The sequence below is a fragment of the Trachypithecus francoisi genome, unplaced genomic scaffold (genome assembly GCF_009764315.1).
Source record: "Trachypithecus francoisi isolate TF-2019V2 unplaced genomic scaffold, Tfra_2.0 Lachesis_group19, whole genome shotgun sequence".
In the NCBI taxonomy this organism is placed as follows: Eukaryota; Metazoa; Chordata; class Mammalia; order Primates; family Cercopithecidae; genus Trachypithecus; species Trachypithecus francoisi.
In genome coordinates, this window is record NW_022681464.1 from 30,706,369 (window position 1) to 30,723,878 (window position 17,510).

General features: G+C 36.5%; 1 protein-coding gene across 4 annotated transcripts in view; it reads left to right on the forward strand.

Annotated features, from left to right (window-relative positions):
• ZNF521 (zinc finger protein 521) overlaps positions 1-17,510 on the forward strand; it is a 294,684-nt gene that overhangs the window by 159,165 nt on the left and 118,009 nt on the right. For 3 of the 4 annotated variants that reach the window (XM_033178089.1, XM_033178086.1, XM_033178087.1), the window contains one exon: positions 42-126. In XM_033178089.1, coding sequence (XP_033033980.1) covers positions 42-126 — 85 coding nt within the window. The remainder of the gene's footprint in view (positions 1-41; positions 127-17,510) is intronic. The other variant, XM_033178088.1, reaches the window with a different exon arrangement.

The window sequence follows — 17,510 nt, forward strand, 5'->3', positions numbered from 1 at the left end:
TCCATGTGTCTAAGTAACTCTGTTTATACTTGTTTTCTCAGAAGAAGACCTATCAATGCATCAAGTGTCAGATGGTTTTCTACAATGAATGGGATATTCAGGTTCATGTTGCAAATCACATGATTGGTGAGTGACACTCTAAACCTTATTACAGATAGATGTTTCTTCTCCTTGTGTATATCACCATTAAACAGAGTTAAAGATGAATTAATTGTTCAACCATCAATGGTTTTCCTCGGCATGATTGATTTTTTTTTTAATTTCTGTTATTAGTCCTGATAAGGTATTAGCTCATTTTATTTTCTGCAAGGGCTAGTTTAGACTTCTGCAGAGGATTATATATCTACTGCCAGTCAAAACACAGGTGATTAACAAATTAAACTTCTAATCATTTTTGCATTATTGAAAACTAACAGGAATGGTTAATGAACTGGATGTTAGCTTTCCATAGAGTTTTAGACAGGTTTTAATTTCAGAAGTTATTATGGTAATGGCACTGCTGTGTGTTGCTTAAGCATCTTTGTATCAAAATCTAAAGTAGTGAGTTTTTGTGATAGGGAAACATAAATAATTTAAATAGCCATAAAATAGTTTTATATGTATGGTTTCAACAGCCTGGAAATAATCATGATCATAAAGATCATGTAAAGAATTCAGTAATCTTTTTTTATGCCCCACCAAATTTTCGATAGACTTTTATAAAAGTGGTTTGGGGAAAGATTTCTGAAGTTACTCCAGGCCATTGTTTTTAGGATTTTGCATGTATCACATGGGCAAAAACTAAGAGGATATTTTTTTAACCTATTCATATTGTCCCATTATTTCTTAATTCCTCACAGATTAGTGCCTATGTCTTTTAATTTGATAAGCACTTAGTAATAACACTAAGCGTTTTACCAGCCAATTAAACTTTATCAAGCAGATCATTTTTCTGCTAGTAAAATGACAATTGCTGTTACTTTATGCTATTTTTGTTATTCATTTGTGTTTTTTATACTATGAGTTTTTTATTTCATACTCACTTCGTGGTATTTCATAATACCATAAATAATTACAATATTTAAAAAGTCAAATTAACCTCATACTCTCCTACTATGAAACTCTGTAAGACAGGAAAGAAAATTCAACATTTTAGACTATGAACTTGTTTTCAGGGAGGAACAAGTTTTATTGTATACTAATTAGAAGTATTCTAAGAATGCTTTGTGGAAGGTTGTTCACCTGTCATTTCTGATCATTAAAGCTGTCACAAAACTTCCATTTTTCTTGTATAAATTAATGAAGATAAATTCAAAAGCATGTTGGAAAATTGATAATTTTTCAATAGGATGTGCTTTGTGGTTTTCAAATGATAGGTAGGGGGTTGTTGCTTATAAATGACTAAGAGCTTGTTTGTGCAAAATGGAACTGATACATAGCAGCTAAAATATTGGATTTTATATAGCGTTGACAACTTTAGTGAGTGATTAGAAGATAATGGCAACATGTAGGAGAGATTCAAATGTTTCCTTGAAATTCCCTTCTGTTTGAGAATGTGAAAAATACCTTGTGTAAACTTTTAAAACAGCTTTTTAGAGGAGAGGAGCGGCTTAGAAAAAATGAATTCCTGCCACATGATAAATGTTAATATTTCCCGTCTCTTTATTTCTTGAGTAGACTGTGTTGGTGGCAGTCATTCATGATTCTACCTCATGCTGCACTTTTAGATAGGCTTGAATGAAAGCAGTTCATAGAAGTTTGCAGTTCATGGGAAATTCAGTGAAATTTTGTGGTCATGCTTCTTATTAGTTCTATTCAATGTAAACGTATTTTTGTTTCTGGATTTATTTGTCCCAGTACTCAGATGAATATGTTGAATATATTTTCACCACAATGTTAATACTCTTTTGCACATTTAGAATTTCTATTGAATATTCAGCATAACAGTACTTTTTGATTTTCCAATTTTAGTATCATTTTGCCTATAAACATTAATCAGTTTGTTTTGTCTTCTTTTTAAATTGCTTTGTATCATTCCTGTTTGTACTTATTTTATATTCCTTGCATCATTAGTGCTTTCCCAAGGCTTTTTCCCTTCTACCTTATAGTGGATTAATAAGACACTCACCTCTTGGGACCTGAGCATTTAACAATTCACCTTTCATCAGAGAAGCATATTCCATTCCTTTGCACAGAGGGTCTAGTTATTTAATATTCATGCCATTTTTAATAATAAAAATGTGTAATTCTCTTGCACTTGAGGCCTAAATAAATGAGTAGCATCCATTTAATTGTTTTATCTGTTGACCATGCATTCAAGTCCTTACACCCTATTCGTGCTGTTAGTATCTAGAGAGAGAGAAAACGCAAAAATGAAGGGCGTCACAAAGGCTAAGATACCCCTTTTTAGAATTCTTCTAATGTGCTATTTAGTCTTTCAAATGAGGCAGGCAGCATTATTTTGTTGGCTAGAATTCCTCCATTGAGGGTAGGTATTTTTAGGCTGTGTATCTGTGTGTGTTTTTTGTCTAATCAAAAAATAATCTCAACTAGACATTCAGTAGAGGAAGGGGGATTAGGGACTATCTGAAAAGCCTCCTACTCCTTTTGTTAAGAGGGTATATAGTGTTCTTGCGGATTTTGTTTTACATTTCAATCAATGTAGAGGAAGGATTATGTCACCTGATGGAAAACAAGACCTACAGATGACCCAATGAGGTGTAACTTTAAATTCCTTCTTTACTCAAGTCATTTGCATTTGCTTCTGTGGCACCTATGTTTCTGTGCAATCTTAGTGTCAGGCAACTGCCACGCATCTTTCTGAATGTGCTGGTCTCAGGCTGTTGGCCAGGGACATTTGTGAAAGGGAAACCATCAATGTTTCTACCAGGTACATACCGGAGGTGCCCTTCTTAAGTGCAGTTTTGCAGCAAGGTGTGGACACATGGTCTGAGTTGCGAGAATAATTACTCGATAAAAATGCACTAGGGAATTGACTTACGTCTATTAAGGAAAAAAAGAAAACCTCCCTCTTCACCACATTTAGACACAGTTTCAGTAAGAAATCATACCAGTGACTATTCAGGGGTTTCTTTCCTTCTTTACACACACACAAAAAGAGCTACAAAACATTTTAAGAGCTTTCCTGGGGAAAAGATTTCCCTCTTTAAAGATCTGTGCCAATAAGAAAATTTTTCCTCTCTTCCTTTGTTCTTTTCACATAGTTTATGTTGGCTTTTGACCTGAGAATACAACAAGATACCAGGATGTATTAGGTGCTTTAATTTCCTATTCACCCTTCTCTTTTCTATCAGCATAGTAAATATTTATTGTTATTTTCCTCTTTGAGCTGTCTGTTATTATTATTTTTCTTTGGTATGGATTAGCGCAAACAGAGATGAAACAAGAGAATTTAAATGTGTTTAACCCAGCGAAGGGATTGCCTCATATAAAATTATGAGGCTCAACAGCGTAGAGTAAATTTGTAAGTGCTCTGAATAAAGGGCTGTTAGGCATGAGATAATATAAAGAGATGACATTGCCAAGAACTATTTATGAGAAGCTTAATTTTTTCACTCTGATAATTCTTGACCAATAATTACCAGCCTCTAATTATCTATTTTAGTTAGAAAGAAATTTCGATCACTATGGAGGTTGGCATTGCAACTAGCGCATAAATCCCGAAAGAGACAAATGTGTTCCAAACAGCCACAAACAACTGTCTCATGAAACATAGTGAGCAAATTGCGAGCGGCTGGTGGTAGACAACCAGCAGTACACTCACCATTGAAGGCCAGTCAGCTTGACAAAGGAATGATCAAAGGGGAGAAATACCATTATCCTTGGAATTGATTACTATAGTTATGGACTTTGGAGGACAAGTAGTCAGTATATGGCTATGGCCATTTCCAGCCCTCCCTTTCAAAGTTCATGGATGGAGAAAATGAATGGACTAGGTACAAGCCTTTTACATAAGGATTATTTTTTAAAATATACTTAGAAATGGTTACTTAATAAATTTTATTTTTTTCATCTGATTAGAAAGAACAGTGTTGTAATGGCAAAATTGTTCTTAGTGTCAGAATACCCCATTTTGTTAAAGATAGGAAAATCCAGAAATGGTCACTAATAAACATGTTCTAGATAGATCAAGTGTAATGTTAAAGCATTTTGAAGAAGCAAATATATTTATCTCTTAGAAAAGCAGAACTAGAATTTGGGATTGTAAAGGATAGCTAATAGGAAAACACTGATGCAAAGATACTGACTTTTTATTTATATCTCTAATAAATACTCAGTATTTTATAGATAATCACGGTTTTCAAAACACCAGGAAAAGATCAAGCTCTTCTCCAGCATATGTGGGAACATATATACTCTATGTGTTGTGTTACACGTGATATATATCACTGATGTCAAGGCATCAAGAATGAGTAAATCGGTTCTTAACAGTGTGGTGAAATTGTAGTCTGTTCTGTGGCAGGTGGCATTCATACATCCTGCAATTTGTTTGGTGCCCAAGGTCACAAATGGCATTGTTTTCCTTTCATTTCTTTAGTGGGTGGTGTACTATGTGACTAATCTTCATTATCGTTTTGTGGCATTCAGTATCACCTCTGAAGCATTTCAGCTTGAGTGCACTTGCTTTAGAAAAGACTAAAACCAGTATTTTGAGGTCCATAGTAGTTTAGGATTTTATGTCCTAAGGGAAAATATCCAAATATATGGAAGAGAAAGGTCCATGTTGCCCTTTAAACTCTTGCTTTCACTGACTGGTTTCAAAAGAATGAATAGAAATGAATCAACAATAATGCCTATATGTGTAGGTATACATATGTGTTTATAATCTCCATGCTATCCTAAGAAGCTCAAAATCATTGAGATATTCTGGAATCTTGATTTACATTCATTCTCAATGAGAAGATGACTGAACGCTTTTTTTAAAAAAAATCATCTTTGATTGCTTACAAAATTCAGAGAATTAAGAAACAAGCATTTGGTGTTAAATATGATAAAACACTGGCTTATTTCATCAAGAGCTGGATTAAAAAAGATGAAATCTGGGCAGTTTAATGGTAACAGAAAGCTACCCTCATGTGGGCAATGCTGGCTTATTTGAAAAGCCCATAAAGGGTTTCTACATGGACCATACAAAAGGGATACTTTCTCTTTAATAGCCATCTGTACAGGAGAGATGAGAAGTGGGCCAGGTCATCTCTCCTCAGCTGTCATGATATTAACGTAGGTAATGGAGCAAGCTGGGCGTTCTGCTGGGTGTTGTTTTTCATAGATGTTCATCGATTTACACAGATAATTCTATTTATTTCTTAGAGTTGGTCCAAGTGAACCAGGCAGAATAACAAACACCAAAGCATTTCAAATGACTTTATCTTTGTTTATAACGTAACTTTTGTCTAAAAAATGGTGTCACACCTACTGTGCAGATGGCTGCATGATTTGTAAACCAGCCAAAACATTTAAACAAATGTGTGATCTGGGGATAGATTAAATAAAGGATAAAATGGAGTGTGGGCCACAAATTCTAATAATCAGATGATTTTAAGTTGTGTGCAGTGTGGAGTGATGGTCACAGAGATAGTAGGGAACGCTTGCCAATGACAGCAAGGTGCCTTATAGATCTCAGGATGGAGCCCGTGGCCTGGTAGGCCTCAGTTTGAGAACCGCACATTTGCTGTACAGCTGGCAGCTCTGTATGGGGACATCAGATAAAACTTATGTAAAATGAAGTGTTATTGCTTAGTATGAAATTGTTCAGAGAGGGAATTTGCAGACAGTAACTGAAAACAGAATTCATGGTACCAATGAAGCAGACTGTAAATATGAAGAGGGTTTAATTATCTGCACAATTTAGCAAAAATTCAAGATGTATTTAGAAAGGACATACGCGGGCATAAATATAACATAGCTGCACTGCTTACTGAGTGCAAAGAGGGGCCACAGGAACTTACCAAGGCTCCATATGATCAGCCTTCCTAAAAACAAAGACAATTTAAAAGAAACTCAAAGAAAAATGACTTTTTGGAGGAAGGCAGAGTTTTTAAGAGCTCATCGTGATTCTTTGGATTGTCATTTCTTAAGGAACTTGGGATAAAATCTTCAGGTCTGTCACTCAATTTCAGGGTTAAGCTATTAAAAGACAAATCATGTGTTTTAGGTTGCGTCTAGCAGTTTTGATTTACAAGAATAAAAAACACTGGCAGTTAGTGTATTTTCACATTTATAAACCCCAAAGATAGCCTGCTAGACATTTCCTGTGATGTTAATTTTCTGTGAGGCTGAGGATTGTGGCTGAGGCCATAGATCGAAGATTCCATGTCTTATTGCTCTTTAGAACACACTGCCCCTAAAGGGGCCTCAGAAAAATGTTGTTCTCAAGGAGAATTACTGGATGCCAGCCTGTCTTCCTAGGCTCAGCACAGAGACGCTAGGAAGAGAGGCCCTACCAGTTGGATACGGTCATGTGACTGGCTGACATACAATGGCAGGGCTTCTGGATCTCATTTTGTCCTCACCTTTGACTTCCTGTAGAATGCACCACCAATGTGTTGGTTTTTCACTCACTCTTTGATATGTTCATTATCAGACGTGGGTATCTGTTTCTGAATGAAGGTTGCAAAGCATTTCCGAATGGAGGGCACTAAAAGTCATCAGCAATACCTAAAAAGATATACATCCCTGCACATTCCTGCTTGCCCATGCACACACACGGGTGGTGACCTATTTCCACAGAATCGGTTCACACACATCAAAGGAAAAGGTCTCTGATGACCTATTTCCATAGGTTATTTCCTAGTTTCAGGGCCATTAATAGCAGTAAACAAAGGAAAGGGAGCCAATATGGAGAGTGGGTGTCGAACTTCAGCTGCTCATATTGTTGCATTTGGTGAGCTGATGGGGTTTCGTAGGTCACCTTTAGAATTATGCCTATGACAGCAGTAGCTACCTGCCAAGATTGCAAGGTATCTCACAGCTCTCAGGATGGCGCCTGTGGCCCGGTAGGCCTCAGTTGGAGGGGTACACATTTGCTGTACAGCTGGCAGCTCTGTATGGGGCAGCCGTGTGGGCTGTTAGGGAGCTGGAAAGGAGACAAGCATGAAATTTCTTCTAACCCCAACTCTGTTTTTCTGTACTGTTGGCTGCTTCTCAGTTCCTTGACAAAAAAACCAATCAGGCACCCTTTAATCCGCCTGTGATTACCACTGGTATAAAAAGAGAAGCATAATGAGGAAAAATGCCTCGTTTTGTTGCCTTCAAAAGCCAACAAATTGGAGTTAACTTGACAGGAAGTGGCTTAATAATTAGATTATTTATTTATTCCTGACACATATCCCCCTGTTACTAGTCTCAGGAGACCCTGTAGATGGTACGATTTTCAAGCTGCCATTACTTCGCTGTCTTCTGTGAACAAAGAAGCTACTGTCTATCAGTCAATTAAATGCAGTCTTTAAGCAGAGGCTGCGAAGTCCTCAATGGAGAGAGCCCTGGGACATTGTGGCTGATGATTCCTTTCTCTGTACTGTACATCACACTCTCAACTGCAGTCCCCACAGAGATGGAATAAAGTCATGCATTAAAATATCACTTGTTGATTTGTTTGCTAATGAAGAGCCATTGAAATGTTTGTGTATTTCTATGGCAAAATTGTTGATAAAAGGGCCTGCTTGCCAGCATATTTTAAGTCCATCTGCTGTGAGTGCTTATTTAAGAGTTATTAAAATTAAAGTCAACAAACAACAGAATTAAAAAAAAAACTCTGAGATAACAAGCGTTTTCTTACTATTTCGTCAAATTAAGTGAATCAAGGCAGGAGAAATAGAGAAATGGTATCATTTAAGTTCACACTTGCATTGCATTCATTCACATGCCTTGTTTCCTCTGGCATAAAAATGTAAGTCTCCTTCAGAGTTTTGGGGAACTGCATCTTTTAAGTATGAAAAGAGGTAACAGTCTCTTTTCACACTTTAAGAAAACATTGTTCTTTAAGAAAATAATGTTCTTAGAAATTTTACTTTTTTCTTTAAGATGAATGGCATTTTTCTAGTGATGTATCTAACTTAGTGAGCACTTATATGAGTTTTTCCACAGAGCATAGTGAGGCTTTTTAAACCAAACTAATGAAACGCCTGTTAGACGTACATATCAGACACTATCTTGCAGCCACATGGAACATACAGAAGTGTGATTTTTCTTCTCCATTTGTTCCTCTTTATGTTTTCTTCTTCCTTTTCTCTCTTTCTTTCTTTCTTTTTTTTTTTTTTAGCATTACTTTATTTCCATGTAAGTAAGTGGTGAGTGACATTTTCTACTAGACAAGGTTTTTATCTCTTAATTCATCAACCTAGTACCATGGAGTGTTCACTGTGTATGTAGCATATCTTCACTGGAGTTCTCCAGGCTTCCATTAATTGGCTTTATGTTTTAAGAGTACATCTGTTATTGAGCTGAAGGTCTAGAGGTGGAAGACTTGGATAATATTCTGACAGCTCTCTGATGAAATATTTAGCTATGGCTCTGTTATTTGAAGAAATAAATTTGGAATATTAAACAGAGGCCACTGAACTTTGAAAAGAGTTCCTTCTTTTCATCAGACTTTGTAAAGAGTAAGTAAGGCTTTAACTATAGTTTTCATGATTACCTGACAACGGGCTGTAAAGAATTAATTCAAGCCATCATCAGATGGCTGTATTTCTTATTTCTACCCTGTTATTCCAAGTCATTTTGTTAGAAAAAGCTTAGATACTCGGAGGTGTTCTATAATAGAAGTGAATTTGAAACCCTTTCATTAATTGGTGATTAATATATTTCAGGATTAGTTTAAGCAGGGCTCTACCTCCTGCCCAGTCAAGTATGTTCTGGTTAATATCCAATTATCTGCACCTTCGTAGTTATTATGTCTTAATATTTCGGATATGATAACCAGAAACTTGAGGGTAATGCTAATGAGAAGCATAGAGCAAAAATTAACCAATGACATACTCAATGATCCTTGGTGAGGAGAGAATCTCTTTTTTTTCCCCATAACACGTTGCCTGGGCATCTTTTGAGCACTGACTGAAAAGTAAGACTTTCAATTACGGCAGGTAAAAATTAGAAGAATCAGTCGTTCTCTCTTTTCAGTCGTATTAACCTGAATTTATAGTGTCACGTTTACCTAGAAACATGGTTTCAGTTCATTTCATGAGGGATGAAGATAGAAAATAGAGAGCCTGTTTATATTTTCCAAACAGGAAACATCATTTTCTTTATCTTTTCCTTTTAGCAAAGCCACGAGTTGTTACACTCTCAAAGGAGGTTTTAATTCAGATTAATTTGGGATCACTTTAATATTTCACTAAGGAAACACTTTTTCCTGCTACATGTTCTTCTCTTTCTCCCCAAATTTAGCACCATGCTGCATTCAGATTTCACCTCTATTTTTTTTTTTTTTTTCCAGGTCAATTCACTTTTGAACAATCTGACATAGCTCCCATAACAGTGCCTGCTAGGGTGGGATGCACTGCTTCTAACCGTGTAGCTTTAAATAGTGACTTTGTGCATTGCCCCTTTATATGCTGTATTGTAATGAAGCAACATCAGTAAATTGCAGTGAAGGGTGATGGTTGCACAGGGATGACAACTACACCTTGGGGTCCATTTGCACCAGATTATTCTTTTTATTGTTATTATTACTTCCCATCTTCTTTACTCTCTTGCTGCCGAACTTGCTGTTGGCCACCGGTGCAACACGGAGGGGATCTTGAGGAACACTGCAGACATCATTTTTTTCTCTTATGCACATACCAATCACCATTCAGTTCCAAAACCAGATACCCTGGGTGGTTTGGCAGTTCTTTATCGATGCCTCTTTGTTGACTTCATTCATAATGTCTCTCATCTTCATCTTCTTAAAAGAACAAATTTCCTATAAATAAAAGTGACACATTTCTTTTCACCCATTTCGTATAGATGTTATAAATCTGTAGTCAAAATGATCAACTATTGCCCATCCTAATTTGTCCCTTTCCCCAAAGAGATTTAATAATTCATTTTAAAATAGAGGTCTAGATGGGATTATTTCTTAAAGAAAAGATTTGTATTTTCAATATCTTTTTTGGTTTCCTTAAGACATAGATAAAGTCATTATGAATATTGTATACACTAGTTGTTTTCTTTACAAAATAGCCTGTTGCCTGCCCCGATCTACTGTTTTTACCCAGTAACTAATAGCAAAATAATGTAGATTGAAGTCAGAGATTCTGCTCTGTTATTGAACAGAATTGTGAACAAGCTTTTAACCAAGGGATAATTAGATGTGTATTTAGGGGCACTGTTACTCCTTTTGTTGGCATAATTTTAGTACCTGTGTCCATTTTTGTTTTCAAATTGTTAGTGCAGCTGTTGTTTTGTTTTTCTCTCTCTGAGGCTGGGCTACTGCGCAGCATTCAAACTAAAATCCAGGATTAGAACTGACACACCTTCAATAGAACTATCAAGTCTTTTAAAACTGCTTGGCCGGTGACGCCAGTCCCACGCTATTCAACCGCACACACTTCCGATTGTGGGCCAAAGAGCATTGATTTTTAGCTGTCATTTCTAGTGCACATACTGTAGAATTGAAATTTAAACCTTAATCCACTCAGTAATGCAATTAATTTTTAATGTGCAGTAATACTAATTGAAATAGCCTGAATTTAGTAAGTCACCACAAGACATTTTCAAAAGCAAGAGTCTCCACTGAGAACTGGGAGGACAGATAATCATTGTTACAGTGTTTACTGAATAAATGTGAACTCTGCAGGCCTCCAGTAGAAAGGGGGTTCTCTTTAAATGAGTCTATATTATATCTCTTCAAGAAAAGAAATACATTGTCAAAGAGAATTCCTACTTTCTATCTACTGTGACAGGTTAAAATATTCTATTAACTTATTCAAAAGGCATAATTGTAATTAGAAATATCTTCATGTATACAAAATAATATTCACCCATTTAAAAAAGCAATTATGAGTAGTTGCAAATGAAGTCACCTGCCAACAGTGTCACAGTCAGGCAAGAGTCTCAGTGGGTAATCTCATTATATAATATGTACTTGAGATATTATTTCCAGATTCAATGAATATATTTGCTGTATCAGCTGTCTATAAATCTGTTGCCTTGTTTTGATGTATTTTTGGTGAAAAATATACCCTCCCCTACCTGTTTCAAAGCTATGTTCCTTTAGCTTTTACATATTATTTCAAAATGGCCTTTTAAATGTTTCGTGAGGCTCTTTTTTTTTTCCCTAGCCATAGTAAAGCAAATTTTGAACAGTAAAATCAAATAGGTTTTCAGTCATTTCTGCACTAAAAAGGTTCTCTAACCACATTTATCTGCTAGTAAATGAGGACTTTTTAAAATGCATCAGTTCTGCTGATGAATGGGCTTGTGCAGTGTTTCAAATGAGCACCAGCATTAAGTTGAAGAAGGCAAACCCTGTAGATCATGCTTTCATGGCTCTCACATTATACTGTTTAATACGCCGATAGTGCTGTTAAATATTTAGTAAAGGTTCCCTTATAACCCTACTATTCAAATGGGATTTTAAGACATTTTTGCAGCACATAAGTAAAAATGATGCTGGAGAACTGGAGGCAGTTGTAGCGTGGCTTATTTTCTAAAGGAAGTGTAGGGTAACGTGGTACAAATGAGTTCAACAGATTCACACCTACTGAATACCTCAACCAATTTACATTCTTTGGATTGAGGGTTCAAACTGGCTTTCATTTTGCCACTAAGTCAAAATGCTGTTAGCATTAATTACATAGAGTACTAACTTGACATTATAACATGTTAGTAAGAAGACCTTAACTGTGATTATTTTAAGCTGCCTAGCATCAATTGAGCTTTATAATAAATATTTCCTTTTTTTCTTTTACTGAGTAGGGGAAGGGAAAGGAAGAGAGATGAGGGAAAATTGATTTATAGTCCATTCATAGCATATTATCAAATCAAATTGGGGTATAGTATATTGAACCTTTTCAGCCTTTAATTTGGGTATGCTGGAGCAAATAATGAGTATTAGATATTGTTGTACATATGGATATGATGCATAATGGACCACCTTTATCAATTTTTCTGTAATATTTGATAGTTATTACCCAAATAACAGTAATTATTCTTTTAATCTGGGATAAAAATTGGTATCTGCGAGCCTTATGCAAAAATGTTGCCAGTAAATAAGATGCTGACTTCATTACTGTCATCTTGTTGGTAGGCTGAATCCACATTTAAACCTTTCCATGCTTATCAGTATTATTAGTTTTGAAGGTGTAAAGGTAAAGACTGGTCATTTGTTCAGATTTATATGAAATGTGTGTTTGATTCTTCTAGAAGCCTATTTGCTAGACTCTAATTTTCTTCCTATTTTATATGCAGCCAGTGACCACAGTATTCATTCAAACTGCACAGAGACACATCTCATCTGTAAAACACGGCTTACTGATCTTATTTGCTACTTGTATTCTCATAAGAAGAAACATAGGATTCATTATGATGCAATGGAAGTACATTTTGTTTTGAGATTATGTGTATCACATATATGTTCCTACCAAGAATTTCGTAATAAAGAATGAATAAAGAAGATAGCTTTATGTATACATGAAGGAGAAGGGAAGGGGGGAGGGGAAATGAGCGTCATATACAGGCGTGTTTAATATGCAATGCTTGATGTATGTTGACCTCAGTTTACAAGAGTAGAAAATCCCATTTTCCAGCTTGTTTCAAATATGGTAAAAATGCTGCTTCAGTTGCTTTATGCGACTCACATTGGGGAAGGTGCTTATACTGTGATAATTATCATCAAGGAATATTAATGCGTTCAGCATTTGTAACCCAAAAACTCATTATAGCTTAAGCTGTGCATCATCTGTGAAGAGAGAACTTTGCCAGCATTTGCTCTTCACAGGGGTTGCCTCCTGCTTGCTGCGGGGTGGTCAGAGTACCGCAAGAGGTCACTTAGGCTATTTTTGAAAGCTGAAGTTTTGCAATTTTTGAATCACTACCTTCTGTCCAAAGAGCATATCATTCTTGCCTCAAAATGTCCTTCTTCTAATTGAATGCATGGTAAAGTGCAAACTATAACAATAATAATAATAAATAAATAAGAGGTAACTGTATCTCATTATGTAGAATGCAAGAAGGTCAGCACATGTATTCCCTATCAAGATAATTGAAGTATTGGTGTCTTCCCTTCTGTCATGGAGCAAAGGGATTCATTTACACCAGTTTCTTTAATGCAGGTGCCCTTGGGTTTCAGAGAGAAATGCCCCCACTGGGGCTCCACATTACAGCCCTCTGGCTGGAAATTGTGTAAATAAGACTGCAGGGTCAGCCTTCCTTTTTTGGTGCCACTATCTATAATTAGTCTGTGATGACAGTCTTCTATATGAGCCTAAAACTGTTCCTGGGATCTACTGCATAGGTAGATATTTTTGCACGTATGTTTAAAATCATTCTCTAGGGGCATATTGACTTGATGGGAACTAGAATCTCTGGGTGTGTTAAGAATCCTTTAACTTCATCTGATCAAAATAGCTGGTTAGGCAGCTCCATTATAAATTATAGGTGGTTAGTTTCCTAAGAACATTGTGCCCTCACCTATAGTGGGGCAGCTTGTTGAAAGGGAGCTGTGTGCCTGTGATGTTTTTACGTGATTAAATCCCATTATTTTTCCCCCACTGATCCATTGCTTGTCATTTCCCATAAGTAACATTGCTCCATGCTGCATGTTGTGGTTTGTGTGGGCCAGGCAGAGAGCACTAATACTCAGTTCTATCAGGCTGTCTGGCATTGCAGGACTGCTGTGTTTTTGAGGTCAAATTGTGAACCTGGCCTTGCTCCTGGGAGGACTAGAAAAATATGTTTCATAACTTCCCATAGACCTAAGCGAGGAGGAAGAAGGAAAAACATGAAGCCCATAGGCTCAGTTTAGATGAGCTGAAAGGTTGGAATTTATCAAACAGGAAGGCTGACCGTTGTGTGGGAGGCTTCCTTACTGTGAGGGATCACTGCCGTGGGTGCAGAATCAGTCCTAGCTGAGGCCTTTGGGGGATAGGGTAATCATTCAAATAGCCCAGCAGGCACAGACACACAAGCTGATAATCTGGAGTAAACCTGCTGAAATAGGAATTTACTTACCTGGTAAAATCATTTACATGAAGGAGTACTGATAGAATGAGTACCGTGCATTCAAGGCAGATACTGTAGGCTGCTTCACTGAAAGTAATTTGTGCCGTTGTTGTTGTTGTTGTTTTGAATGGGACAGAACCTTGATTTTATGCGGCAGAGCACTGATACCACAAAATGGATGGATTTCCTGAACCAGAGACAGGTTCTCAATCGTTTTGGGCTGCAATGCTGGCAGTATGGTGGAGAAATACAGTAGCAGCAGATCTTCTGTAAGGATGTAAACTTAATAATCTTTATGAATTTTGAGTAACTCATAACTCCACTTCCTCACCCAAAGAAACATTATGAAAAGATTGCTTCTAAATCCTTCAGACATTCTCTGCACTTATGATAGATGCCATCCTCTTTACCTTGAGGCACTGGAAATAAATGTGGGTTTTTTTTTTTTTTTTTGCAAGAGATAAAAACGTATACTTTAGAAGGAGCAAATTGTATTTTCATGTTTTAAGTTCAGTTTGCACTTGATATGGTGAGATCCAAATGTGAAGAATTGCTTTTGACATTATTTCTGTGTCTCCTGTATCCCAGAACCACTGCTTTATTATGCTGAAATGTACCATCACATGGGATAAATGTGATGTTGGAAACCTGGAAATAGTATGTATAATATTACATTCTATGTCCAGGGTCCTTAGGATAATTGTAACTTCTTTAGTTACTAAAACAATTCAACTTACCTTATTAAGGATACGTTGACTAAAACTACATGTGCATGTGTCTTTTAAGAAAAAATTATAATCGTCCAAGTGTTGTGGGTTTGTTTAGGGGCAAAAAAAGGGCTTTCATTTCTAAATGAAAAGGTTATTTTAACTTTCTCTAAAAGTCTGTTTTACATAATCTATACCTTGAACTAACACATACTATGTTATAAAGTAAACCTTAAAATACATACGTCAAAGGTCTTAACTTGCATGACTGATTTCAGAATTCTAATTCAGATTTTCTGTCAGTAACTATGGTTTTCTATTTTTGTGGTCCTTTTCTAAAATAAATTTTTGTAATCTTCTTTGTGTATTTAAACGTGTGCGTGTGCATGTGTGTGTGTCACATGCGTACATCTGTGTGTGGACATGTACCCGCTGTTAGTCTCTTCCCCCACACACTCACTGCTGCAGCACTCCCTGTCTTCTGTTTAGCATGTTTCCAACAGCTTAGGGAGATGGTACAAAAGTGAAATGAAAACTGTGCAGCTTATATTGGAGTCTGATATTTGAAAGAGAGATACTGGAAAAGGATGTTTTTTGGCTTGGCTCCTTTTAGATGTGATTGCTGCTTCATTAGGACTTGGAAGAGTTTCCTGTGGTTAAATTTAACCAAATAGCTCAGAATAACAAACTTGTACATTCAAAATTCCGGGACAGTTCTGTATAAGAAGCATGCTTTTCCTAAGTTTAAAACAAACACATATACACATATACACACATACACACATGTAAACACACACACATCACTACCACCACCAACAACAACTCGTTTGTAAAATGCTGTGAGTGCCATCTCAAACCTAACTCCCTATTGGTAGTGATTTAATAAATGATTATGTATAGAAGTATAAGTCCTAAGAACAAAACCCTTTCTCTACTAAAAATACAAAAATTAGCCTGGTGTGGTGGCGCCTGTAATCCTAGCTACTCGGGAAGCTGAGGCAGGAGAATGGATTGAACGGAGGCAGAGGTTGCAGTGAGCCAAGATCACACCACTGCACTCCAGCGTGGGGGACAGAGGGAGATTCCATCCCTGACACCACCACAAAAAAAAAAAAAAAAAAAAAAGAAAGAAAGAAAAAGACGTTTAAGTCATAAGAAATACATTTCAAAGAGTTTGGGTTTGTTTGGTTTTGCACTTGAACAGGTGTCAAGCATTGAGAAAAAGACGTATAAGTCATAAGAAATACATTTCAAAGGGTTTGGGTTTGTTTGGTTTTGCACTTGAACAGATGTCAAGCATTGATTCTCCTGAGCCATGATATGAGGTTGTTATCATTACTTTTATCATACAGATGAGGAAACAGAAGTGTGAGCAGAACAGAGCTAGTGTGCATTAGTATACGGAGAGAAACTTACACTTCTTGAATCTATCTACATCACTTTCAGCTGGTGCTGTATTCATCTCTTCACACATGCACAAGTTGCTCACTGTGGGAGCCTGTGCTGAGGTGTTCTTAGCAATTGCTTTGCTATCATTGCATCAAAGCCTGATGTTGATGTCATATTCTAAAACTTACCCTTGGTTCAGATTAAATTTGATCTTTCCATTAGAATATTTTTTCCATTGTATCTTTCCATTGTAAGTAAAGACTTAGCCTAGGTATTCTCTTCTACTTTCTTAAAACAAACTACTTTGAAACAGCTAAGTATGCTTCTGCATCAAATTATTTGGCAACGGTGGGAAATAGGCAACAAAGTGACAAAAGTGGATAAATTCAGGGTAAATAGTCCTGAGTATGGGACGTGGCTTTCTATAATACTAATGTGTGAATGCGCAGCATAGAAATGTTCACATTTCTGCAAGTAGCAAGTGGTTATGTTCATATCTTTTTGAAAGGTGAGTGAATAGATTTGAATAGCAAGAGCTTTGTTCTGAATGATGTGTGGAACCCAGAGTCACAGACCCTGCGGTGCATGAAAACACACGTGCCTCAGTCCTTTCCTAAGGACTGTTGTCTAATTCTTGTTAGAAATGGGAAATGGCTTGGAAACCTCCAACATTTCTAGAAGCCTCTTTCTGTAGGTATCTGTACATGAATTCACTATAGGATGATTGGAAAGGGAGTAACGCAGTTACAGCACATTCGTTTCAACATGAGAAAGGAATTGACATCCTCTATGCAGCTTGACAATACAATTTATGATGTTCATCACAATTTTTTCAGCAGAGTTCCTTTTGAACCACAGAGATCATTTATTAGATGCCAAAATGTGTTACTAGAGAAGGAGTAATGAAGAAAAACACTCTTTATATTAATACTTTTTTACATTTTGTATATGTTGTATATGTCGTACAGTTTGTATATGTTGCTATGTTAGGCAAAGGGAATTGAAACATGCTCTAAATTCCAGTCACAGAACAAGAACGAAATTGTGCAGGTTTCCTCCCAAAATCCACGAGGAACAATGGCCAGTAAAATGAAAGTGCCATCTGGGTCTGGATGTGAGGTCATTGCCAACTCTTCATTGGTGCTGGTAGAAAGCTTACAATTATGATGATGCGTCCTTGTTTTATAAGTGTTCTTGCAATTGGAGCTGCAAACTGATTTTAGTTTTTATTGCAGACGATATTTTTGCCTAGCTAAAAAGTCTAGTCATGTA